This window comes from Acanthopagrus latus, chromosome 24 (assembly GCF_904848185.1).
Source record: "Acanthopagrus latus isolate v.2019 chromosome 24, fAcaLat1.1, whole genome shotgun sequence".
Taxonomy (NCBI): Eukaryota; Metazoa; Chordata; class Actinopteri; order Spariformes; family Sparidae; genus Acanthopagrus; species Acanthopagrus latus.
Window position 1 is genome coordinate 7,583,394 of NC_051062.1, and position 25,070 is coordinate 7,608,463.

A 25,070-nucleotide genomic window follows, 5' to 3' on the forward strand; every position below is an offset into this window, starting at 1 on the left:
TTGATTTGCAAGAATCAACCTGTCCAGGATCAACACAACCAATCAGAGCCATGGGGCGTGTCTGAGAAGTGTCAATCACTCATACATGCCTGCTGATAGCCCCCCTCCCACACGCAGCGCCTCCTGGGCAGTGCCTGCCCTCACCTGGTCAGATAGATCAAGTTCAAGGCCAAACTGTAAACAATGGCGGAAAAGCAACAGAGCTGAAAAAGGCCCCACCATTGCCCAGAGGAAATAAGAAGACTGACGAAGAAAAGCAGTGTTAAAAAAAAGAACTAGACCCACCAGAGTGATGAATAGGATAAATGTTGGAGCATCGTATCAGAGGTGGAGGAGCTGCGGGATCTGTAAGGCCTTTTCTGCTGGACAGGTAAGGACTCCTGCTTGCTAAATGTTTTGTTCTACGTTTTAGCCACAAGGCTATGGTGGTGGGGGTTACAGTTATATTTGCAAAAGCGTTTATCCTGCATGATGTTGCAGTTGAGCTACGTAGCCTGTTGCTAAATCTCACTTGTTAGCTTGTATGCTAACTCCGGTGTTTAGCATTGTTTTTATAACTACTGGTCAGCAAAAGTGTTTTTCAAGTGACCGGGTAGTTAGAACGTTAGTTTGTCTTCAGTACGCTCTGAAGTGGTTGAATTGGTTTAGAGAAATAACATTACTCACGCCTCAGAAAGGCAGCATGGCAAAAATTTTGCTGCAAGTAATCATGACCGGGTAACTCCTCTACCGCCATGTGAGGAATATTGTTTGTTACTCAGGATATCTGCAGTGATCTGCATGTAACTTAGTTGTCATGGTCAGAAATAGGACAATCAAGGCTTATGTTGTTGTTGTTGTTATTATTTTTAATTCACCATCTTGGTTATCTGGCATCCTCTGTTACCATGGTTACAAGCCGGCTCATGCACAGCCGGCTTGTAACCTTTGAAGGCAGGGCTGCAGCAGCTGAGAGGAAGAAGGAGAGATCTGGGAGCTGTATCATTCAAATATTCTGTCCAAGTCCATTTTTTTCCTCAAAACTCCTGAGTGCAGCTTTCAAGGTGCAATATGTAAGAACTGCCCCCCTGGCTTATTTATACTCCACACAAATAGGGGGCAGCATATCACAAACTAACTGCTCACTTTTGCTTACTGTAGGTTTTACATCAGGAGCGAAAAGATCAGATAAAGTAATCATCAAATAACTTCAATGATACACTACAGAACACAAAATAATGACCATGGCTAGTCAATAAATATTGACTCATATTGAGGCTACTAAATGGCTAAAATGGAAATCAGTTTGTGTTTAAAGTCTTTTTACATATTGTATTTGAATTAAATACATGTTCTCATTTACATACTGTTAGTATTTGAAGTATCTTAAGAGCAAGTGATTGTAATTGTGACTAGATACTTTTGGTGTATTTGTGCCCATCTCAGATTGTCTGTTAATACATATTTAATCAGTTAAATTCAGCACAAACATGGGCAGGTATATTTATGTCACAGAGAACAGCAGCAAAACTTGGCCATGTTTTGTTTGCACTGGACCGGCAGGCGTCTGTCCCTGACCTAATTCGGAAGTTCCTCATGAACTTGTTAACTGTTAAAGTCTGCCACATGACCAGCTGCAGGAGCTGACTCCTGAGATGAAGCAGCAGTGTACTGATCTCATTTAGCTACACTGCATATCAGTCTGAGTTGTGTTCGGCGCAAAACTGTTAGGTAAAGAGGCTCCGTGTGCCAGTGTGTAGCACATGAGCCTGTGGGCCATTTGTTAGGTTGGAAATGGAGTCAGTGACTGATTTACAAACTCAAGTTCAGCTTCGTCTTAAAAACAGTGCAGTAGGCCTTTATTTCAACACGGTAGTGCTTTTTCTTGCATACATCGTTAGTGATCTGTCGCACGATAGGTTACATTCAGTATGGCCACGGGTAAAACAATCCATAACATAAAAAAACAAAAAACAATTCACTGCCTTTTTTGAAAGCAGATAGAGCGAATAACATTTTCACAAAAACAATAACACACTGGAAAGAAAATATGTCACTTAAGTTCTTGCACTCTGATGCAGAAGCATGCACTGCGGATGGTACGTTTTTCTGCAATAGGAGAACAGCTGCACCCAACACTGACGACTTCATTTTTCATTATTGTATTTCAAAGTGTTGTCGATACGAGTAACGTCTTTCTTTGTTTTTCTCGTATGAAGTTAAAGGTGGCATGGTCATTTACAGATTGAGCTTCATGACAGCTGAAGTACCACTTTGTGTCCAAGAACATACGGGCAGCTTTTCTTTCTTTCGGTCAGTTTTGGTCTGAGAACTGGGTTATATATATGAAAAAGTTCCATCAAAGAGAAACACTGCTCACAAGAGAGCTGCGGTCTGTCGTGAGAGTCGGAAAGTTTGTGAGATCATGACTATTGAAAGAGAGAGGGAAAGTGATGAAAGGAAACAATACAATCTGTTAAACAATAAAAAATCAATGTTAAAAAAAAATGTACAAAAGCATACCAATATTAAAGAATGAAAATCTAAAGTAACACACACACACCGACTCATATTGTCACTTCACGCACATGGATTAGGAATCGATTAACCTCGAAGACACAAACAATTTAGAAAAAAAACATACATCATCCAACCATTTCTTGTGCAAAAATATTTTCCATAAGGAATTAAACTACTAGATATGACAACATGTGATGGCACATTGATATTTCCTTTCTCAAAGGATAAATAGTAAAATATATCATACAGACGATGATTGAAGAAAGTACGTAAAACAAGTAGGAGATGAAATCCTACGTTCAGGCCAGACGCCTTTTTTATGAAGGTCTTCTAAGTGCAAATTGTTGCCTCACAGCTCACAGAGGATCAGATTACAGGAAAGGTTTTTGGTCAAAAAATACGATTCTGAGAGCCTTTCATCCTGTTAATGAACCAAGAATCCAAGAGCTGATGATTTTAACTCCAATGTTAAATATAAATTATATATTGTTACTTTGAGCTATTACATATTGTCCAAATGATGCGGGCACTGCAAAGAAAATCTAGTAAATGTTTTTATAAGTTCAACATTCAACATCGTGACGCTGTATGGAACTCCTGCCTTAGGTTTCACATCGTTTCCAATGTAAATGCAGGGAGGGGAAGTAGGATTTGGCTGCTGTTAAATATTTTTTACCCAACAGCAGTGGCACGTTCTTGTGAGTAGATTTTAATAAAATGAGTCTGAGACTTAAACTCATCTCTTGAAACCAGTTACCCACCATAATTTTGTTTTCTTTTGTTTCTTTTTTTAAAATGCATTTGTTTGTTTGATGAAACTTTTTTCTTCTTACACATTTACACGTTGAACAAGCTTGTGCTATTCAGATATGGCAGCTACACATAAATTTCACATTTATTTTGCGGCTGTAAGCGGTTTACATGGATGATATTCGCGAACACTGAGATAAATTGACCAGTATTTGTATTACGGTAAGTAATGAGAAGTGTAAAAAGCTTATTTTACATGTCAAACTAAAGAAGATTCCAGTAAAGTACGACTGACATGGCAAGCTGAAGTCTAATGCTTGCTAATGGCATTTTTCAAAATTAACAATCATGTTTTCACCAACAATATCAGATTACCAAGTCTATGACGGATGGAATTTGAAAAGCATTTGTTTTTCCATTTCATAAGAGTTTTCTTGGTTAAGCAGATTTTGAGTTTAAGCTAGCTGTTGGTGTTTGAAGCTAGCTCTCACCACTACATCCACTACAACAGCTGATGGCAAATTAGCAACTGCTAATTTCCTGTCAAACATAACCACACCTAAAAGTGAGAAACACCATGAAATGCCCTTTGTAGATGCATATCATTTGGTTTTCATTGTCAGAGGTCTTTTTGAGGATCGAGGATGAAGCTAGCAGGCAAGCACCCTTCACTGTTCTTTTCCGGCCTAAATTACCCTTTTTATGCTAGTTACAATGAATGTATCAGTCACACAACTCATTTTTGACAAATAATAGCCGAGTGGCTAATGTTTTTGTGTCCAGAAGTGTTGACGGACATCGCAGTTTCAGCACTGGCCATGTTAGCTTAATTAGCTGCTAGGCCTCCATGGCTCCTGTCTGACCAGAGTTGTATGTTCCATAGTAGTATGGGTGAATGAAATTAACAAGGGAAAAGGGGGGAAAGGATGATGAGAGCAATGATTATCTGGTCCCTGATAATTCCAGCCTCTGGTCTTTGTAGTTTTACGTTCATTAGCCGCGTAAGTGCTAAAACTCGTAATGTCCGTGGGCTGCGCTTTCCTTCATTCCAGTCCAAAAATGACAAAAAGTTCAGATACTTTTAGTGGAAAATGGGACTATATGTGCCATTTAATGACACTTGCAGATGCCACCCAATTTCTCTGGAAGAATTCGGCTGACCAATTTTTAGGCACGACCCCAGAAGTACCTGCTTTGACACACCACAGAAAGCGAAAAGGTGACGGGGAATTGTTTGCTATTAGTCCTTTTTTATACCTTTTACGACGGACTCCACTCAATTCTGTGGGGTGCAGAAGTACGTCTGCGACCCACAGTAATAATTCTGTGGGGTGGAGTAGAAGTTACTGTGATGGTGGTGGTGGTAGTTGTTGTTCTGCGGGGTGGAGTAGTAGTTGTGATGGTGGTGGTTGTGACTCTGGATGTTTCCGTAGGCAAAGAGGAGCGGGGCTGTGGAGGATGGGGGTTGCTGGGCGGATGCAACGCCCGCCGTCAGAGTCCCGTTGCGCTGGATGGAGCCGTACCAACTAGACGTACCCAGCTGGGGAGTGGTGGAGAGGAGACTGAGAGGGGATGGAGAAGAGGTGTTGAGGAAGGAAGGACAGGATAGGGAAAGTCATTTAATCAGTCGGAGTATTGATTTACAACACAGCTTAAAAACCCAAAGATAAGTTAATACTGCACTTGACTGTATTTGTGCTTCAGTACCTGGTCCGATCGTTCCTACTATTAATGCTTCTGGACAGGTCGTCGTCACTATCATACCGCCGAGGGTTGTCAAAGAAATAAGCCCTGGAGCTGAAACTGTGGCTGTTGATCATCCCTCCCGGAGCCTGAGAAGTAACGACATGTTGGAGTTGTGTTATAGCTCACAGATTACTGCTGGCATTTGTAATTTTAGCGTGTAATTTTTACCAGGTTTTGGTTGGGTCTCTGGACTCGGAAGAAAACCACCACCAGGCTTGTAGGTAGCAGTTCCCAGAAGAACAGAATGATTCCGAACACGATGTAGGCTTCACCGCTGATCTCCTGCACATCGGCCTGGGACACACACACAAACACTGGACTGAATACTAAGGAAACAGATAGCCATATTCAAACCAAAACAAAAAAATGACAAGTCGTGGTTATGTCTTAGCTTATGCTAAGCTAAGAAAATGACCCAGTGACTTTAACACACAATATAAGTAGAAACATGATAGCAGTACCAATGTAAGTCGTGTAACTATCATGTTATATTTACCAAAATGTAGGACTAGCGTAGCTGTTTCTTTTTGCGTCCACTCTTTATGCTAAGCTAATCTAGCATAAAGAATATAGGTAAAAGGTTGGTACACACACTCATGGACACACACACACGATCAGTTAAAGGACAGAATGATGAGATTCTGGAGTGACAGCTGGTACACAGACGGATTAAGGAAATCATTTGTAATGTCAGATTATGGCCACACACACACAGAGTAGATGTCTGTTGATGTGTCATGTATCCTACACACAAACACACATGATGGAACCCTTTAAAGTGGGCTGTCCATCCCCAGGCCTGAACCATGATGTAGGTCAGACACACACACACACACACACACACACACAGGGTTATTTATAGCCAAACAAAGCCCTTTACCCCACTAAGCATTGCTTCCCCAAATCTCCTAAGATGGAGTGTGCACACACACATGCACACATACACTGGGTACTGGGGAGGTTCTGGAAACATAAATGTGTATTTCCCCCCTATAACTGAATACACTTGGTGCAGTACCTGATCGGAGACGCTGTACCAGCCGTAGTTGAAGGGACTGGGTCTGTCCTGTGGCGACAGGGCCACCACCACCAGGTTGTAACAAGCCCTGGACGTGTAGAGCAGAATGACCACGGCTCCTATGGCCGTCGCTTGACACACTGATGTACCCTGGAGGAAGAGTGAGTGTGCTTATTACGAGCTCATGCTCATGTAACAGTCAACCATCGGTTGAATGTCAGAAATGGGCCACAGATGTGATTCACCGATTTAAGTGAGGCCTCTCCACAACCAAAATGACAGACTGTAGGCCAGGAATGAAGTTTTGAGGGAGAGAAATTCTAAGCTTCTGTACTTTTTGTGCATTATGGTAACAGTCGTGAGTCACCATTACAGCTCCATGTGCTGGGTATCGTTTAAAAATTATCTTTACCTCTGCAAATAGACGAGTTTAAAGCACTGTCACTGTGAGACTATCAGTAAATTTGACAGGTTTTTACCAAGTTTAAGCAAGCATATTACCAGTATACACTTTCCAAACTTTCAAGACTTTTTACAAACCCTGCGTACTTTGTGGAATATGTATTTAGCAACAGAATAATACCTGAGTTAATTTAGTTTCAACACAAACAGCAGTACAAGAACCTTTCCTCAGCAAAATACAGTCTAATACAAATCTAAAATTACGCCAGCATAGTGTTTTCTGTACCTTGGATTCAAGGTAAACGTTGGCAGAGGACATCTTGGCAATCTTGAAGATGCAGACAGCCAGAGAGACGGCACACAGGACAAACAGACTGTCATTGATCAGGACGCGGGCCAGGACTGCATGTCTGACACCCACATCACTGGAGACAGGAAGCACAAAGACAATTAAAAACCTGTTCTGTGGTAACTAAATGTGATGATGTGAGGAGAAAATGATCGATCAGTGGTAGCTGTTTGTTCACCTCGGTGACTCAGAGCGCTCCAGAGCTCCTTGCACTAACAATGCACATGTTAAATTCACCACCAGGAAGAAAATGCTGAGACACAGGAAGAACAAACGCAGAGGAACCCTGGACAGAGGCAGAGGAAAACAGAGAGAAAACAGTGAGAGGATAGCCCAAAAAGGTGACTATATTCATAAACAACAGCTGAAAACAAAGACTGTCTGGTTATGGCTGTGTTATGTAGATAAAAAGCGATTCAACAAAGTTACAGACTCACTTGTATTTGGTGAGCTCTGGGGAGTACTTGGCTTTAGCCTTAAACATCACCTGAACAAGAAGAGTATAAAAAACATCATCACACACATATTAAACATATTTTCAAACTCAGTCTCATATTGCATTTTTAAAATTTCACACTGAGGCTCATCTGGAGACACATTTTTTACGAGTTTTAGGGGAGAGATTAAATGAATCCACAAAATAAGGACATGTTACCAGTTAAAAAGAGAGATCAGAGAGGGTCGGGTTTCTTTAAGGAGAAGAGTGTGAACTTAACAGGGTTAGGGTTGCTATGTGAGAAAGCGCCGGAGGAATCTCCTCAGGCGCTTAGCATTTTACTTTGACACGCTGCCTCCCATCTGTTTTGAGTGTAAGAGAAATGTGAATAATTCAATTTAAAAATGATAAATGATTTGCAACCATTAGCCCAATATGGCATAATACACTTGTATCCAGTAAGAATCTAATTTGCATTCATCATAATGGAGGTTTACCTCAACATCTGTACCTTCCTTTATGAGAATTTTTATTCAGTATGCTGTATAATAAACTGTACATTTGTCTGCTACAGGCTGTACACATGACAAGGCCATTGACCTTTTGGTAACAAGTAAGAAGTGATGATGCCAACAAAAACAATGCTGACATCAACCAATGCAAGATCTGCATTTATCATTTACTGGATGCTATCTGTTAACCAAATTGCCCCTTTGAGATAATAAACCTTTACTCTGTCAGGGCCATTAAAGGGGTAGCTACATTGGAAGGATCAGTTTAGCAAAATCGCTGCTGGTTGGCAAATCTCTGTCATCTAGCATTGTGTATTGTCATATTGCCTAATCCTGATAACAGACAAGGGGATGTTGGCCAAAAGTTTAAATATGCTGCACAAAATCATCTTAACCCACTGCCTTGCTGCCAACATGTTATCAGCGGTGACCTCAAATAATGGTACACAGGTCTGATTTACAAAAGCTAGGACACTGGCCTCAAACGATCTGTTTCACCCACATCCTAGAATGACCTTTTGTTTTTGTAAAAATGTACTTCATTCAGTTAATAAGAGGCTTTTTGTCCGTCAGACTCTGATTAATGAAGACATTGATCCTTTTTTTTAAATAACATATATGTGCCGAGGCCACAGAGGTCGTTGGAAATTGCTCAATATTGTCAACAAGAGTTTGAACACACACAAGCACTCAAAGAATCTAGGCCAAGAGGAGGTCCTTTGAAACCTAGAAATGAAGCAACCAGTAAACAGAAGCCCTGACAGATTACAGACTATGTATACAATACAGGTGTGTGCATCAACAATCTATGAAGAATTTAACTTAATTAATATTTTGTCGTCTAGTGCAGATGATGAAATGAATACTGTTTCTTTTTATGATCATCATTATTTGCTTTGGTAAGACAGAGGCTAGAAGTAATGAGGGGGAAGTAAATCACAGGTCGGGTCTGAACTCATCCTGACTCATCAGAAAACACACGACGTGCAAGTATTTCCACACATGCATGTGTGTGTCAGGTGACAGGCCGTGTCTGGGTGGCATGATGTTAGATCAGCTTTCTGCAGGTTCAACATGAAACAGCACTGTCCAGTAATGATGGTGGAAGAAACTATTAATCATGATCAGCTATAACTTTGCTAAAAGACAGATTTTTATTGTTCTTGTGCTCAGGCAGACTAGCAGGATCTGGGGTTCAGTTTCTTGGGACGAAATGTAGGTTATGATTCTTACTTAGCAACCCATTGTTCATTTGTGGCAGGAATGTCACTAAGAACTCAAAACATTAGTCAATAAATCGATTGACTTACAGACAACTAATAATCAATAAAATGTCATATCAGTCCTTTTGCAAGACTGCTGTATTCTCTGGTACCAGCTTCACTGATGTGACTATGTGATGCATCACTTTGTCATTTAAATCATAGTAAACAGAACATCTTTGCTTTTTGGGCTCAAATGAGCAATTCAAATGAGTTGCATTCAATCGATGATTAACAAAAAAAGTGATCATCATCTGCAGCCCTAAGTTGAATTTGTTGAGTCAGCGAGGCCACTTCCTGTTACTCCCTGAATGAATTAAAATGCAGTGCAGCCTCATAAATTCATTACGAGTTTAAGACTGTGGTTCCCAACCGTCATGTATTGTGTCTCCTTTAAACAAAGCAGTCTTTACGTTTGAGTGACTTGTTTTTCTCAGCCTGTAGTTGTCACAAGATCACACACAAAAAAATAACAGCAATTCTGCAACAGGACTACAAATGAAATCTTGTCTGGACATGTGGATATCAACCAAGTCTAAATTTGAGTATTATTTTTTTCAGTTAGAAATGTCTTTATTATAGTGCCGCAATTAAGTTGATCCATGTTCTTTCTCCCTAATAATCCGACACATAATCCAAGTTCACAAATGATTTAAACCGGCATTAACTGATTTTTGAGGCCACAACGAGATTTAAACACTGGCATATCTTAAGCTTTAAGGTTGATATATTGAACTTCTTAGCAAACAGTGGCTCATCCAGCAGATGGAGTGGAGTCCGGTTTGTGTTCACATGGGGAATTTAAATTGAACTTTTGCTACTGTTTTTGCTCCATTTTTGGTCCCCATCACACAATAAAAAATAGTCCTTGTTGTGGTGCTTTTTTGATTAATTACTTTAATATAACTGAGACTTTTAAGGCAGTTTGTTATACAACTCATCAGGGTGCCAGATGAGTCAGGAACAACAGCACAAGCAGCAGGTCAGGATGGTCTACTGTGTAGAAGTTTCTACTGTGAAAATCCCATGTATTACTCAGGTCTGACCCGGCTAGACATGAAACCACAAGCAGGAAAAAGTTTGTTCACCGAGCTGACCAGTCACATGGCTTCCTCACATAGATAGAGGGGCGTATTTTTAAACATATAATGGCAAATAATCTGAAGATATGGAAGAATGCCATGTTGTTGTTAATGATGGGAAAGAAAAAGCCAGCTTGTTTTGAACCAAGGAGCGTAGTTGCTGAGTTTTAACTGGCCACAGATCAGCTAATGGGCTACAATGTTTATTCAGCAGTCATATGACACCGCTGGCTTCCTTACCTAATCTCCACTCAGTCAGCTGGACAAGCTTCCTTTCTCCTCGCACCCCTTACATGTGATTGAGATACACACCATGCTTTCCTTTGAGGCAGTGATTGAACTGTTGGTGTTATCAGCGAAAAGTCTCAGAGCGTGTAGGTGTTTTTCTGACAGAGGATCAAACAGGTCTTTGACATTTGGAGTTGGCCAGTGTTAAACAACTGTGACTTACCAACTGTGTCCACACACAGTTTGTGGCACACGCCTCAAACAGGAACATTTGCTTCAGACTTATTGAATAAAACACATCAACGGAGGCTGGGACTTAATGCAACACAGGCTTTTAGAGAGGGAGATGTGAACATCTGTCACCCCGGGACATGGACTGAGTCAGTTTTGCAGAGCTTTCAAATCACCAGCAACCCAAAGAAACTGCTTTGAGTCAGGCAGCCCACTCGAATATAGGACATGTAGGCCGGTGGTGACCACAGTAACCACAGTTCCCCATTTGGGAAAGAGGAAACACTGGCTATTACAGAGCCCCACAAGCACACGCTTGAGTTTTAAGTTACCTGGCTAGGAAAACAGACATGTCTTGAGTGTTACACATTGGTTACCCACACTACTGCACTTTGACTGGCTTGCTTACAGAAATACTTGGAAATACTTGGAAAACGTTAATTTGCCTCCTTTATGAGTCATTCATAAGACATCTTTTAAAGCATTTGTTACAATAAGTTGCTTCAAATGCATTTTTTATTCAACTACTTAGAAATGACAGAACAGAAGGTTTGCAAAACCTTTAAAATGGGGAAGTCACAGGCCAAAGGACCACATGCTTTTCCTATTGTACCATGTAGCATTATCAAATGGTAATATTAGCAAAGAAAGGGCTAAATGCTAACCAAATATGTTGTTTATAAGTGGTGAAATGAAAACACTGTGACCTTGAACACAGAGGTGCGACATCTGATTTATAACATTCGATTTTTCCACGGTGAGCATGACGTCAGAAGAACATGGCTATATGGTCTATAGCTCATGAACGTCCCAATGCAAACACAACAGACAAGCTTCAGCCACTGCTATGTTATCTTATTTGCCAACAGTCAACACAGCCAGTATAAGCCCATAAATCAGTGCATCCCCTTCTAAGAGAACTTAGCTTAGAATTAAGACTTGAAAAACCACATCCATTCAATATATTAACAATATAGCTGCTTATTATAATATTTAACAGTGTAATAGTGTTTCAGCTGTAATTTTACCCAACATATCTGCAGGACTATGCCAAAGAAGCACTGTCAAAGCCTCATGGGAGCTGTAGTTTTTGAATAGCTGGACCTTTATCTGCTCAAATGAAAAACAGGGCTGATCAATACGGTCAAATAAATGATGTTGTGGTTAGGTAACACTGCAAATACTAACATGGGGTCAATACCAAACAGGCAAAAGATGTTCTCCTTCATCTGGAGAACAAGATTTGTGGGCGAGGGCATCTCTGCAGCACCACAGTGATGTGTTATAACGCTCTTGGACGCTCTTTATAAAATTGCGGCCTCTTGCTATTTGGGTATTGCAAATATTCCTTGGAGAGCGTTCGCCCACAGGGTGTTGGTTAATGCTGGCACCAGGAATCAGGACAGTGGATTAACAGAAGTCCTCCAAAGGATGCAGCAGAATACTGTCTGCTCATAGGGAAGTATAAATGTGAAATCATATGAATACAATGAACAAAAAAACTGCAGTGTCAGCTGTTTTTATGAAATCAGGTCACACACACACAGACACTGCCCACCATCTCACACACCTCCACCCTCTACAGACACAGAGATACAGACACATACACACACACACACACAGACACACACACACACACACACAGACAGACAGTTACCTGTGTGAAGTAGAGGTTGAGCAGGCAGAGGGTGAAGAACTGCAGGCAGACGGGGCAGCAGTAGAGCAGCCAGTAGGCCAGAGGCTGCAGCTGGTTCGCCTGCACCACATTTTTAAAGTAGAAAGAGAAGAGGGTCGTCCTCAGCGCGGCCCACAGCAAACACAGAAACAAAAACACACTCTGGTAGCTGAAGCGCTTGTGTCCGTAGTGCAGAATGAGCCAGAGCTGCAGGTAGACGAAAACAAACAGGAAAGAGTAGAGGACGGTGTAGACGGCGGTCAGGCTGAGCTCCAGTGTCGGGGAGATGGCAGCTCCATGGGACTCCTTCAGTGAGGTAAACAAATGGGACTTAACCTCCTCTCCTGCCGAAAACATCTCCACTGTGGGCTCGCGCTAACACATGGGATGCTGGGAAGGCGAAAACATTCAAAGTGGGTCAGCCCTGGGCTAAATTCTCCGCGGATGACAAAAAGACGGAGGGTATTCGGGGGAAAATTTGCGATAAAAGCAGTTTATTCTGAAAAGAAGTGGCATATTGGAACTGCGCTGGTGCTCAAATCCGGTGGGTTGAAGACGAATTTGGGTGTAGTTTTTAAAAAGCGTGAGGTCCAAAATAGAAGGAGGGACAGTGGGAAAACAAGAGAGGTCCCCCTGTGAATCTCTGCAAAGCTGCTCTCTGCAAAAACAACTTAAGGGGGGAAAACCTCCAGATCAGCTGTGATGCAGTTCTAGACCCGCCCCCTTGTTCTCGAATAAAGTGGCAACTGGCTTCGCGTCGGCCGCCATCTTGGCTCAACTACAGGCTCGATTCCACGCGAAACAGCTGACTCCAGAGCCACGGATTCTAGCCAGTTTCCTAGCTAAATCTCCCAAGCGAAAGACGTCCTCACACCCACTTCCTGACTGAGCCGCCTCATTGGTGAGACCCGCCGCCCAGCCTCCACACTTCTCCCGCCCCATTGGTTTATGATGATGTCAGCTGTAGCAGTGCCCGCCCTGTCTGAGCCCGTGACTGGTCATTTGTTCAAGACAAACCTGTCCCTCGATTTTATTGGCTCGAAGATGCACGTGGGCGTCTCTCGCAGAGAAAGAGGCATCAAAACAACTTTTTGCAGACGTTTACGTCAAGTTACTAAGCAACAACCAGCATTTACGTTAGAGTTGTGTTGCCTTCAAAATAAAACTAAAAAGGTATTCAACATATCGTTTTAAAATTAATTATTCAACATTGTCCCTTGAAAGTTTTTTTTTTAATTTTTTTTTTTTTACCTAAATAGAGAAATAACAGTACTGAGAGTTATTTTCAACAATAATAACTATGCATTTCAAACTAAAAGGTGCGTAAAAGGAGAAAGCAGAAATATGATGTATATAATGTGCGTTGTTAATAATAAATTAAATGTAAAGGTTCATGGACATGAATGGTCTCATATAATATTCAGAACTTGTACCTAGCTTAAAACTTTTCAGAGTAGACTATAACTTCTAGTTTATACAGCTGTGTTCTCATCACATTAGCGATTCTTATAATATGATTTTCGTCGTCATCATACTGACTACGCAAAACTTCTAGCCAAGCGATCATATAACGATTTTATTTTGAAGGGACAACAGGAAGTACTGTAATAACTACATTAGCTTAAAAAATGTAACGTCAGGTTTTGTGACACAATTTCCAAATATCATTGCAGCTTGCCGAAAGATATTCATGCTACCCTGCTTTCACCAACACTAGTTACCTCTCCCACAAACATATGCCGACATGTATTTCGTGAATGTGCAGGTGTTAGCGTGAGCTAGCTATTTGTAGCTATGGTCGAACATCCATCAGTGCATCTGTGATGCAGCTCGCTAGGCTAGCTAATGAGCTACCTAGCATTAACTACATTCCTTAGGTGGGAGATAGCGCCATTTTTTGACTTTTTTCTGGAGGCTTTACACTTGAAGGATAAGCTGCTGCTTATAATTCGCATCACAATGTCTTTATGTGCTTCTGCCAAGGATTTTACTGTGGTTTGTAACGTTTGTGCCATTTGGAAAGACAAAAGTTGAAGTTTAACCCTACTGCCTCAGGTAACACTCTGCTAGCATCATGTTAATCACTGCTTTCTTTTTTTTTTCCTCTCACAGCTCATGTGTCCATATCATTATCAGTCGCATTTAACAGACCAACAACCATGACTCATGTATAAATAAAATAGCGAGGGTCATATGGAATACAAGTGAATATATATAACCCATCCTGTCATCCAGAAAGTGCCATTTTCACCATGTCTGTCGCCTTCATTACAACAAATTTCCTTCCACAGAGAGCAGAGCCGGTTCCTCCACGATGTGGTGGCTGTGCATTGCAGTCTTCCTGCTGTGGATGAGGTCAGGAGGATGCACAGAAAAAGCCAACACGTCAGACCTGATTGAATACACAGCTGCAGACTTCTATGAGAAACTGCATTCTGGGAAGATGATGTTCATCTATTTCGAGCATCAAGGTAGGCTGCCCACTGTGTCGTGAGAGGACAGAGTGCACGCTTTTTCACACATTTTCCTCGTATTACACATTAATCGGTGATGTAATGCATTTGTTACTGTGTAGTAAGTTACATTTGCATCTCAAGACATCAAGTAGTTTTAAGATACACCAAAAGACAAGGTACACTGTATATAATCTAAACTAACCATATTAAGCATTGACAAATAGACGTGCAATGACTAAAAACGATGCAAAATTACTACAAAGAGAAACAGAAGAGCCACAGAGATGCACAAAACTACCTTGAAGAGACACTTAACGACTACAGCGGGGTGTGCAAAGACCAAAAAAAGATGCAAAATTACATTAAAGAGACAACAAAAAGGCCACAGACACGCAGAAAACAACCACAGAGATGCAAAATGACCACAAAATGATTGAAAATAGCTACAAAAGAGACAAAACACGACCAGCAAAGGATGCAGACAATGACTGAAATGACCACATAGCGAGGGAAGCAACCTGAAAGAGATGCAAAGCAACTGGAAAGAGACATGAAATGACCACAAAAAGATGCAAATCAGCTACAAAAACACATAAATCTGCCACAATGAGATGTAAAATGACTACAAAGAAATCCAAAAGTAACGCAAAATGTCCTCAAAGAGGTATTCATATTGTATTTTAAGCATTTTAACCTGCTAATTGGGTATAACAATATTTCTCTTTTCATCCAGTTTCTCCAACCATCTCTCTCTTCTTGGTGGAGTTGGAAAAGTCTGCTGACGCTCTGCAGGATTATGGGGTGCTGGTTGGCAAGGTAACAGTGTCATGTGCTCCTTCTGTCATTAAATTTGCCTTAAAGTTGAAGTGAGGGGTCAGCGAGGTGGTAGTTCAATACATGTTTTGTTCTTTCCGTTCAGGTCAACTGTAACAAGGAGCTGGTTCACACATACTGCACAGAGGAGAGGGTGCCGCACACAGCTTTTCTGTTCAGGTGCGTTGTGTTGACGTGAAGGTGTCACTGGTGGTTAGGCAACAAACAACCATGAAGAATATCACTCTGACAGGGGCAGACTCAAATTAAAATCAGGAATGTATCACAGCAGACATGGAAGACATATGTGTATGTATATCGGCATTGTCTTTAATCTCCCTCAGGGGTGGTAAAGAGTTCTTGGGATTTGATCTGGACACCGTGTTTGACGTCAACTCCATAGTCTCTGAAGTGTTGTTGTAAGTAAGCAGCGCTGCCGCAGAATGAAAAAAACTGTACAACGTTACCGGATTTAGCCTGAGAGCACTACTTGACCTTTAAAAACTGCATCTCTCTCTTTTTGTCTTTATCCTCCAGTGCCATTCTGCGTGAAGAGGTCAAGTACGTCCACACAGACTCCGACCTCCTAGCCATGGAGAAGGCAGCCAGAGGGAAGAAGGATATTGTGCTGGGTTACGTCAGCAGTCTGGGAACACAAGGTATCAAAAGGAGAGAATGTGGTTATACAGGGGCAGCCGAGAGTGAACGTAGGTGACGATGGGGTCAGTGTTAGAAATGATCTGGCTAATGTATTTAGGGACTGATTAATGACTCATGGATTGTACTGTGTAAGCTGGTGACTCCTGATGGAGATGCAGATTGTCTGATCAACTGATTGACCTGAACGACTAATCAAATTAATTGTATTGTTTCTGCTGATTGTATTACTTTAGAGCACAGATCGATAATGGAGACAGCGTATGTGTACGGAACCAAATACCAGTTCATCCTCATAACTGGAGGCCCAGTCTTGAAGCACTTAGGGTAGGTTCTTTCTTTTTTTATTTATCAAGAGATTCATGGGTGTCCGTCTCTTAGATTTTAATGAAGTAACATTTAAAAGACTATAAATGGGGAACTAAAAGGCTGAAGTCACGTGTCGAGTCGTTTCTCAGCTTTATTTTGATGGATGGATTGGTTATTGAACAGGCCTAGCAGATACAGGCCCCAGGTGTCAGGAGTCCAGGTTCAGAGTCTCAGATTGAATGTGTTAGTGACTAGAAAAGTTGTAATCACAGTGCTTCTCTGTCTGTCTTTGTTTCAGTGTGAATGAGTTTACTCACTCGTCTCGAGTGTGGTTCCTCCACTGTCGAGATCGTAGCGGGTTCACGACCCCCATGACCTCTGAGCGCTGCCCTCTGACACTCATGAGGAAACCCCTGTCCACCCTCAGCCTCCACTCCTTCCTGCAGCTCATGGAGGCTCCACTAGTGGTCAGTATCACTTAGATAAAGACACACTGTGGTACACACTCCAGCAACTTAAGTCTATCAACTTAATTATCATAAAAATAATATATAAAGTCACAGAAATGTGAATATCTTAAAGGGAAAATTGAGTAAAATGTATTAATTGCATATTGGTTGTCTCTCTGCTGCCAGTCTGAAGTTTATGATGACCCCTCCTCGGTCCAGCCCCCCCAGTTCCCTTACCAGCAGACCCCACAGGTCTTCCTGTTCTCTCGTCCGGCAACCGAGCACCTGGATCGGGACACAGCCACCACTCTGGCCTGGAGGCTCCGTGGCCTCGCCCTGCTGGTGCTCGTACACAGGTACACATAATGGGTCGGGCTTTGTTTAGATAGGATTTTTTGTCTAGTAAAACAGTCAGAATCATCGTTTATAGTTGTCTCATATATTTCTGTTTTTGTGTGTATGTCTGTTATCAGGCAGAGTCCTGCAGTGAAAACCCCAGAAGAATATAATGCTGCTTACAGGCTAAATGAAAAGGTATGATGGCCACTGACAGACAAACATACAATGAAGTGTTGGTTTTACCTGTTTGTTTTACTTTATTGTGTATGTGTGTGTGTACTTGGAGAGTTCAGAGGTGGAGTATTTGACCTTACACGACCTCGATGAGGTGATGGACCTCGTCGCAAACCAGGAGAAAGAGGAGGAGGATGATGAAGAGGAAGAGGAGGACAAGGGCGTGGTGGATGACGAGGAGGACGAGGAGGAGGATTCACGTTTTGGTGAATATCTGTTTGTAAAATGATGAGAGTGAAAGAGACGAGTCAAACAGCAGCGAAGGAGGGAGGAGGTGTGTGTGTGTGTGTGTGTGTGTGTGTGTGTGTGTGTGTGTGTGTGTATTTATTGTATCTAATATGCATCTCCATCTAGGCAAGCTGGACGATGAAGTTGCAGCATCTGTCTACGAAATTAGAGGCGACATGACAGACATGGACTCAATTACCCAACTAACCTCTGACAACTTCCACACTGCAGTAGCTCAAAGCAGCCTGACAGTGACGCTCTTCTACCTCAGATGTAAGACACACTCTCCCTTCTGTCCTCAGATGGAGGGGAAGCAAATGTATATGAATTCAAATAAATTTGTATGAAGTTAATGAGTTTCTGTTTTCACCACCAGGGGATGCTGTTTCCATGGCGTTCCTCAGCTCTTTCATTGAAGTTGCAGAGAGACTTGCAGGTAAACTGGAGAGCCCTTACATGGTGGGATTTTGAAAATTTGACCCTGCACAACTTTAAATCTTTTGTCTGTATGGTCGCAGGTTTTCATCAACAGGGTAAATATCTGGAAGTGGTTACAAGAGTGCCAGTACTCCAGGAATATTAATACATATTGATGGGACATTCTGTATTTGTATCATTTTTTGCACCATTAAAGGTATGCTGAATTAACTTTTATCAGCTCCTATTTGTAGTGTCCAGGGATGTATCACTGGAACAGAACACGTAACTGTCCCATTCACCTCACACAGCACCTTTTCTTCACATCATGTCACTCTCACCCCTTAGAAACCTCTGCCTTAATGTGTGAAAACCAGGCATTTGCTCAACTCTAATCTAGGAACGTACTTCTTTGTCTTAACTCAGTAATTTATTGTAATGATGTATTTATTTTAGTAGTTCCTTGTGTAAGTTAGTCAAGTCAGTGTTTGCCTGATTAATAATACTTCCAGGTTCCTCGGTCCAGATGAGTGCGGTTGACTGTGGAGAGTGGACCGACCTCTGTGCAGCACAGCCCAGCAGCTCCCTCCCGATGCCCTTCCAGCCGATCACTTCCTTCCCCAGCGTCTTGCTGCTCCGCCCCAAGGAGACGGCCCAGCACTACAGAGGCATGCTGGGTATTGAGGCGCTACATCGCTTCATCATGATGTGAGAAGGTTTCTAACAATCCACAGACAGAAACATGACTTTGACATTGTGTTTCATCATCAGGTGCGTCTTACACTTCCAGTTCACTTTGGTCACTAAGGAGTGTGCGAGTATGTGAAAACTGTTAAAACGTGTCTTCTGTGACTCTGGAGGAAGAAAAAAAAACACCTTGATGTTGTCAAAATTATGTCGTCAGGGTTCGGCTTGGCACTCAACACTACAAACCTAAGGTTACACAAAGTATAAACTAAAGTGTGAAGATGGGAGGATCAATGAAAGACGTGATTAAGTTGGTCCATGGAAAATGTTGGATCCAGTGTTTTTGGATGAAAAGTCCGTGTTTATTTGCTTCTGCTGCTCAGATTTTGACCATCTTTTTCTTTAATGGGTCTCTTATGAGTCTTGGAAGCTCAATATTAAGCTCCTAGTATATTCCTTTTGAAACAAAGTGCAGAGTGCAGCAGTAGAATAAACAAACTGTACTGTACATCTAAATATATGTTGGTGCTTCCTAAATCCCCATAGATTGTAAAGAAAGTCCAGTGGGGGACAGAATGAACTTTAATGTTGGTCTTTGACCTTATTAAGAATATAGAATTGTTCCTGAGAGATGTAGTGAAATTTAGATTATTGGAGAGATGAGAACAATCTGATTACAGTGTTTGGATAACTGGTGAACGTCTTTTATCTGTTAGGCCTCACTGACCTTAAATGAATTGGTATTTATCTGGGCTGCTACAAATAAACACACAGGAAACGCACTTGTATATGAGCTTGGCCATCTAAACAGCAGGATACAATAAATCCATGTTGGGGAGATTTTATGAACACATTTTATGTCTGAATCCTGGAGTCATTGTTTATATTGATGTGCAGTCATGTTTTCTATAAAAGCTTTTTGGTCCTGTATTCACGCAGGGGCTCAAGCCGTGCTTTTCTGTCATCATGCCTTGACCGAGGAGCGTCTCCTCAGAGCAGAATGAGACCGATACGGCAAAAATGTTGTGCATGTCTTGGAATACCCTAATTTCTGTACCCTCAGCCTCCGCCATATCCCCTGCACTTGTGTTTATAAATGCTTATTTTTCTGTTCTTTAACCAGGAGCCACCAAGCTGCTCCTGTGCTACTGTCCACCCAAGAGGAAGTGACATCATTCCTTCAGGACGTGGCCCACACTGAGCTAGCAGGCTACAAGCCTGACAGAGTACTGGGGCTGTTCAAAACACAAGCACACACAGGTAGGAGGCCATAGTGTACCTTATGTCAAGTGATTATTTTTTTAAATTCTCAGATTGAGAGCAATGCCTCAAATAACTGAAGTCTTTTCAAAGAAAATCCTGAACACTGTTCTTGATCAGCATTACTAAACCCAGCATTTCGTTTCCTCTGGACTTTCTTTTGAAAGAGTTTCAAAAGACTTTTGATGAAGATCCATGGGTCGAGAGTTTCTGTTAGGGAAATGTTAGTGGTACTAAAGTAATATTAATAAAATGTTTGATGCTGTGCAAGAACAGTGTGCAGGATTCATTTTTTTTATTGAAGATTTTTAACTTCTTGAAGATTCTAAATAAAAATAGTAACAGAAATCAAAAACATTGTCAAAAGGCAAGAGACAAAAGCAAAGGAATAGAAAAACAAGTTAACAGAAATAAAGAGATACACATTCAGGCAAGCAACCCTGGCTCAATGGCTCACTTTTTAATGGATCCAGCAATTGTTTCTCAGTTAGACGAGATAAGTTATGCTTGGCTTAAAGTGAAATTGTTGTATATTTTTCTAAGGGGTGTGTTCGTCCACCTGTCAGTATTTTACCACCTCCTGAACTTCTGGGATTCGGGAAGTTCAGTTTGAGCGACAAAAATATGAGTTCCCCCGACACCAAAACACCACACAACGCTTTTACTTATCACAGTTCCAATTCTGTAGGATCAGGAAGCAAACAGTGGAAATTCAGAGTTAGTTTCTGAAGTACGCTACCAAGAATGTGTGTTTGTTGATGTGCTCTGGCAAAAGATGAGCCTGGTTTTTCCTCTCTGTGTTGGCATCCCCTGCTGTGTCAACAGACCAATTCAATTCAGGTGATTGAGGGAGCTGCGTTTTTCACATGGTGCTAAAGAACTAGGCTTTATTGAGTATTTCTTGCAGCAGGACGGTGTAAGTGGGGCTGAATCAAAAGAAAAACTATGTCACTGACTGGACAACAATGGAGCTCTGTGGTTTAGATGAATAAGATATGTCAGGCTTTAGACAGACACAAAATACTTTAAAACAAAAGGATGAAACTGCTAACACAAGGCAGACCAGGTTGCTCTACAACCTTCTCTCTTTGAGAACTACTGACCTGTCCACTGTCCTTGACATGATACGATGATGTATTAGTGATGTTTCTCTGTCTTGCCAGGCGTATCACTGTTTACCGAGGCAGCAAAGTCATTGAGAGGAGAGGTGTTGACTGGTCTGCTGACAGATGGGCTGGCAGAGAAATGGTAACGGTCTTGTCATTCCTGTTTCGAGGTCGTGTCTCTGACAGTCACCTCTGAGTACTTCACTTGTGTGAAGTTGGAGTTTACTATTCACTTGAATTTCCTTGAGTTCTTTGTTTTGAAGCTGAGAAAGGAATTGGCATTATCCACAGTCCTTCTCAGCTGTCAGAGATTAATTGACATTGTTTTTACAGCAAAGAATTCACATTTACCATGTTTTAAATATTGATTTAAGTTGTGTGTTTGCTGTGCAGGGCGGCAGAGCACACAGCAGATCTCCCTGCCGTGTTTGTGTTTCCATCTTGGAGGACACACACTCATCCCTCCTGTCTGCCGGTGTCCACTTCTGCTGACGAGCTGCTCTCGCACATTAACACTGCACTGCTGCATCCACTGGTAAAACAAACTATGTGTTCATAGTGTCTCACAAAAATGCTTTTAAGCTTAACTAAGTAAATACAGCCAAAAATCTAGATGCTGGCGTCTGTCAGCCCACACTGTGAGCCGATCTTTATTTAAAGCTTGAAATGGCCTTATATAAATGATGTGGACGTAACTTCCTGGATGTTCAGTTCACAGTATGTCACAGATAACGAGCGCCATATGTGGGTTCACAAAGTTCGGACGTGGTTTTCTCAATACATCCATGGCCAGAGTCATGCGTCACGCCTGAGTTTACACTTACTTATTTAAACAAATACAACGAGCTGATGTGGAAACAGATCTTTAATGCAGACGTTGCTCAACAAGATAAGTTCAGCTTGCCATTTGAGTGTTTATTATGCTGTTTCAGGTTAATTTATAGAGTTGTGAAGTTTAATCCTTGAAAAGCACCAGCAAGGGTTGAGAGTCCGAAAACCAGTGTTCAGACAATAGCAAAATCTTCCTTTTGGTGGTGCTGTTGTCCTCAATTTTGTCAGGACTGAAATACAGCAAAACCTGACAAGTCTATCCAGGTCTAAACTTCACCTCTGATATGTAAGTTGGTGTTTATTGTGCCATATGTTTTTAGTTATATTAAATGTTAAATAAGTATAATTGTATGAATTTGTATTGTTTATGTGTAAATCTAATATGTAGCAGAAACTAGGCTTTCCTGTTTTGGACATTCCATCGCCAAATCTTCTTTAAACCTCTTCTTTTTTTTTACAAAGCACTTACTTCTGTCTACCTCGCAGCTGCTCTGTCATCGCTTTATTGTACATCGATACTATTGGAAATCAGTGGAATACATTTCGACACCTTGTTTTTATTTCAGCCAGAGCTGACAGTGGAAAACCTGCCGTCCTTCCTCTCCCTGGGTAAAGCCCTCCTGCTCCTCTTTGTGGGAGAGGAGGAGGACGAGATTGGGAGGAGGCAGAACCAGGCGCTGGTGGAGGAGATGAGAGGAGTGGTGGAGTCGGGACGAGGGAGGATGGAGCGATACCTGGCCTGCTGGATCCACCTGTACATACAAATTCAACACTCTATCTTTATTATCTTCTCACATTTATAGTCTGTGTATTGCATTAATAGATACATGGCATTGTCCTGTGTTCTAGTGGCCGTACTCCAGCTGGTATGTCCGTCCTGGGGTCGTACCTCGGCTCTATGCCCCCCCTCCCGGCTCTGGTCCTCACCCATCTACCCTCTGGAGATGAAATCTATCAGTACTCCGCCAACACCCCCATAACAGCCCCCTCTGTCCTACAGTGGCTGCAGAGGGTCGAGGAAGGCACTGAGTCACCTGCAGGTAAAGAGGAGGACATGCTGGACAGCAAAGAGAAAAGTTAAGAAAACGGCAGCAGTATTTAGGAAAGAATTTGATATGATAATATGACACGGCAGGTGAATGTGCAGTTTGGGTTTACAAGTCTCCTTTCTTTGGAGAGGTCGTCCTCTGAAGCAGCAGGAGTCACAGTAATGATGCTTTTAACTGCAGAAAGCCCTCAGTGATTGCTTACTTGCATGCAGTGATTAGGTGACCGCCTGCAGTCATGACTTTCCCACACTCTCTGTAGTTACATTTCCACCTGGATGACTTTGGTCAACACTCTGTTGGCAGATACCCAGATACAGACACATATCAGATGTCATTAGAGGAAGAGTACGATGAAATACTATTACATTTGTACAAGCCACCTACAGAATAATGGGCTGTGATCTCAAGATGTATAGAGAGTTAAAGGAATATGTCACCAATTTTAAATTGTCATGACCCCCAGGCAAGCCTGCAGGATTCGACTTGTGTCGTTTGTGTCTGAGGAATGTGAAGTTATATGCAGCAGTCTTTGAGTGTAGCAGCAGCATGTGTCATAAATATAAAAGGTCTCTAAATGAAGGTGATGATTGTTTAGGTACCTTCGGGCGTTAACCTTTGACCTTTTGAACCCTGCAGTTTGTATAGGTGTTGGCCAGGATGTGACACCAGACTTGCTGTGACTTGTTTTTGTTTATCTGATGCAAAGGATTGTCATCCAGCACATTCCATCCATTCTCCGCAGAGAAACCAGGGACGTGCAGCTTTTAGAGATGCACTTTGGCCTTAAGCTTCCAGGATTTACTTTCTGCGACTGTTTCCTTGCAAGGCAGTTTCCAAAACACAGAAAGTGTGCACCATGTCAAATAGCTATGGCTCATAACATCAGCGGCTTTTGACTTTTTAAAAAAAAGCAACTCAACTCCTCATTAATTGAATATTGAGCTCTTTGTTGCTCCATAGCAAACTTCCTTCACTTCCACAGCGAATCCTGTTCTTCTTTAAATGAATGAATCTTAATCCACAGGAAATCAATGGATCAACTTCAAAATAAAACAAAATGGATCTCAATGAAAGTAATAATACCAACCATGTGAAATGATTTATCCCTCCAGAGAGAATGCTGTTGAAGAAACAGTTGCTGCATTAGATCATCGTCTTTAATGATGTATTAAGTTCCACGTTGTAATTATACATCTCTGTCTTGGTCCATCTCTGTAGGGATGTTGGGTGATGATAACTGGCCTCCAGCTGTCGATTTCTATGACTTCCTGAAAATCATGGACGAGCAGGAGCCCGATTCTGCCCAGCAACAAACTCCTGACGATGAGGAGGACGTTGAAGATGTGAATGTGGAAGAACACGTGGGGGTGAAAGAGACGACAAACTCCTTCTCCACCTCTCCCACACCCAACAATAACCCAAAGACTCACACTGAGCTGTAACGGACTGGAGGGGAGAGATATGACACTAGCTTTTTATTAAACATGATTGTATTTTGATCTGGACTTCAGTTTTTTCTTTTACTGGTATCATATTGCCGTATAATATCATTGATTACTTGCCTTTCGTGTTTTCCAACTAAATTTTACGATTTTTCACGGACTTGACTACTTCTTTCTTCCCGTTTATAAAATCAAACCGTGTGTGGAAATTGCTGTGACTTTCGGTGGAGGGTATCTTAGGTCCTGGAAATGTCTTGGCACTTGTTCTGACGTTATTTTTCCCATCAGCCCACCTCATGTCCTGTAATGACAGCGGCGTCATGGGACGGCTGTGTAACTCTTCCCGGCAGCTAAGATGCAGATCAAAGGACGTGGCTTAGTGTAGTCGGATTGGTCTGTTTTAATGACCGTGGTTTCTGGGACTGAGATTTGTTTGAATCAATTAGTGTCTCAGTTAAAAGGGAACATCCGCCCTAAACCATGAAGAGTCTGAAAGGTTCTTGGATTGTGGTTTACAACAGATTGTCTTTCGAATCCATGTGTGAATCTCCTCCTTCTACTATTGTCGGCTTACTCGCTTCTTTCTTTGTTCGAATCGTGCCA

At 41.8% G+C, this 25,070-nt stretch overlaps 2 protein-coding genes across 8 annotated transcripts; one reads left to right on the top strand and one right to left on the bottom strand.

Moving 5' to 3' along the window:
- Positions 1-72: 72 nt before the first annotated feature.
- On the top strand, positions 73-24,524 carry txndc16 (thioredoxin domain containing 16). Of its 7 annotated transcripts, XM_037091219.1 has the most exons (23): positions 74-370; positions 4,376-4,468; positions 7,008-7,105; positions 14,482-14,661; positions 15,380-15,462; positions 15,566-15,639; positions 15,804-15,878; positions 15,997-16,118; positions 16,353-16,443; positions 16,724-16,892; positions 17,061-17,230; positions 17,348-17,408; positions 17,500-17,653; positions 17,802-17,948; positions 18,052-18,111; positions 18,194-18,208; positions 18,605-18,800; positions 19,903-20,039; positions 21,203-21,287; positions 21,539-21,680; positions 22,543-22,730; positions 22,826-23,016; positions 24,244-24,524. In XM_037091219.1, the coding sequence occupies exons 3-23, from the start codon at positions 7,015-7,017 to the stop codon at positions 24,465-24,467; spliced, it is 2,655 nt and encodes an 884-aa protein (XP_036947114.1). In that variant the 5' UTR covers positions 74-370; positions 4,376-4,468; positions 7,008-7,014; the 3' UTR covers positions 24,468-24,524. The 7 variants fall into 7 exon arrangements, with proteins under 7 accessions (XP_036947113.1, XP_036947114.1, XP_036947117.1 ...); XM_037091218.1 differs by lacking the exon at positions 4,376-4,468 and having other exon boundaries at positions 73-370; XM_037091221.1 differs by lacking the exons at positions 74-370; positions 4,376-4,468; positions 7,008-7,105 and adding exons at positions 13,803-14,067; positions 14,174-14,245.
- On the bottom strand, positions 1,805-13,289 carry gpr137c (G protein-coupled receptor 137c). The gene is made up of 8 exons (XM_037091226.1): positions 12,173-13,289; positions 7,202-7,251; positions 6,943-7,050; positions 6,702-6,840; positions 6,014-6,163; positions 5,164-5,289; positions 4,957-5,081; positions 1,805-4,811 (listed from the first exon to the last, which is right to left on the bottom strand). The coding sequence occupies exons 1-8, from the start codon at positions 12,545-12,547 to the stop codon at positions 4,526-4,528; spliced, it is 1,359 nt and encodes a 452-aa protein (XP_036947121.1). The 5' UTR covers positions 12,548-13,289; the 3' UTR covers positions 1,805-4,525.
- Positions 24,525-25,070: the final 546 nt, after the last annotated feature.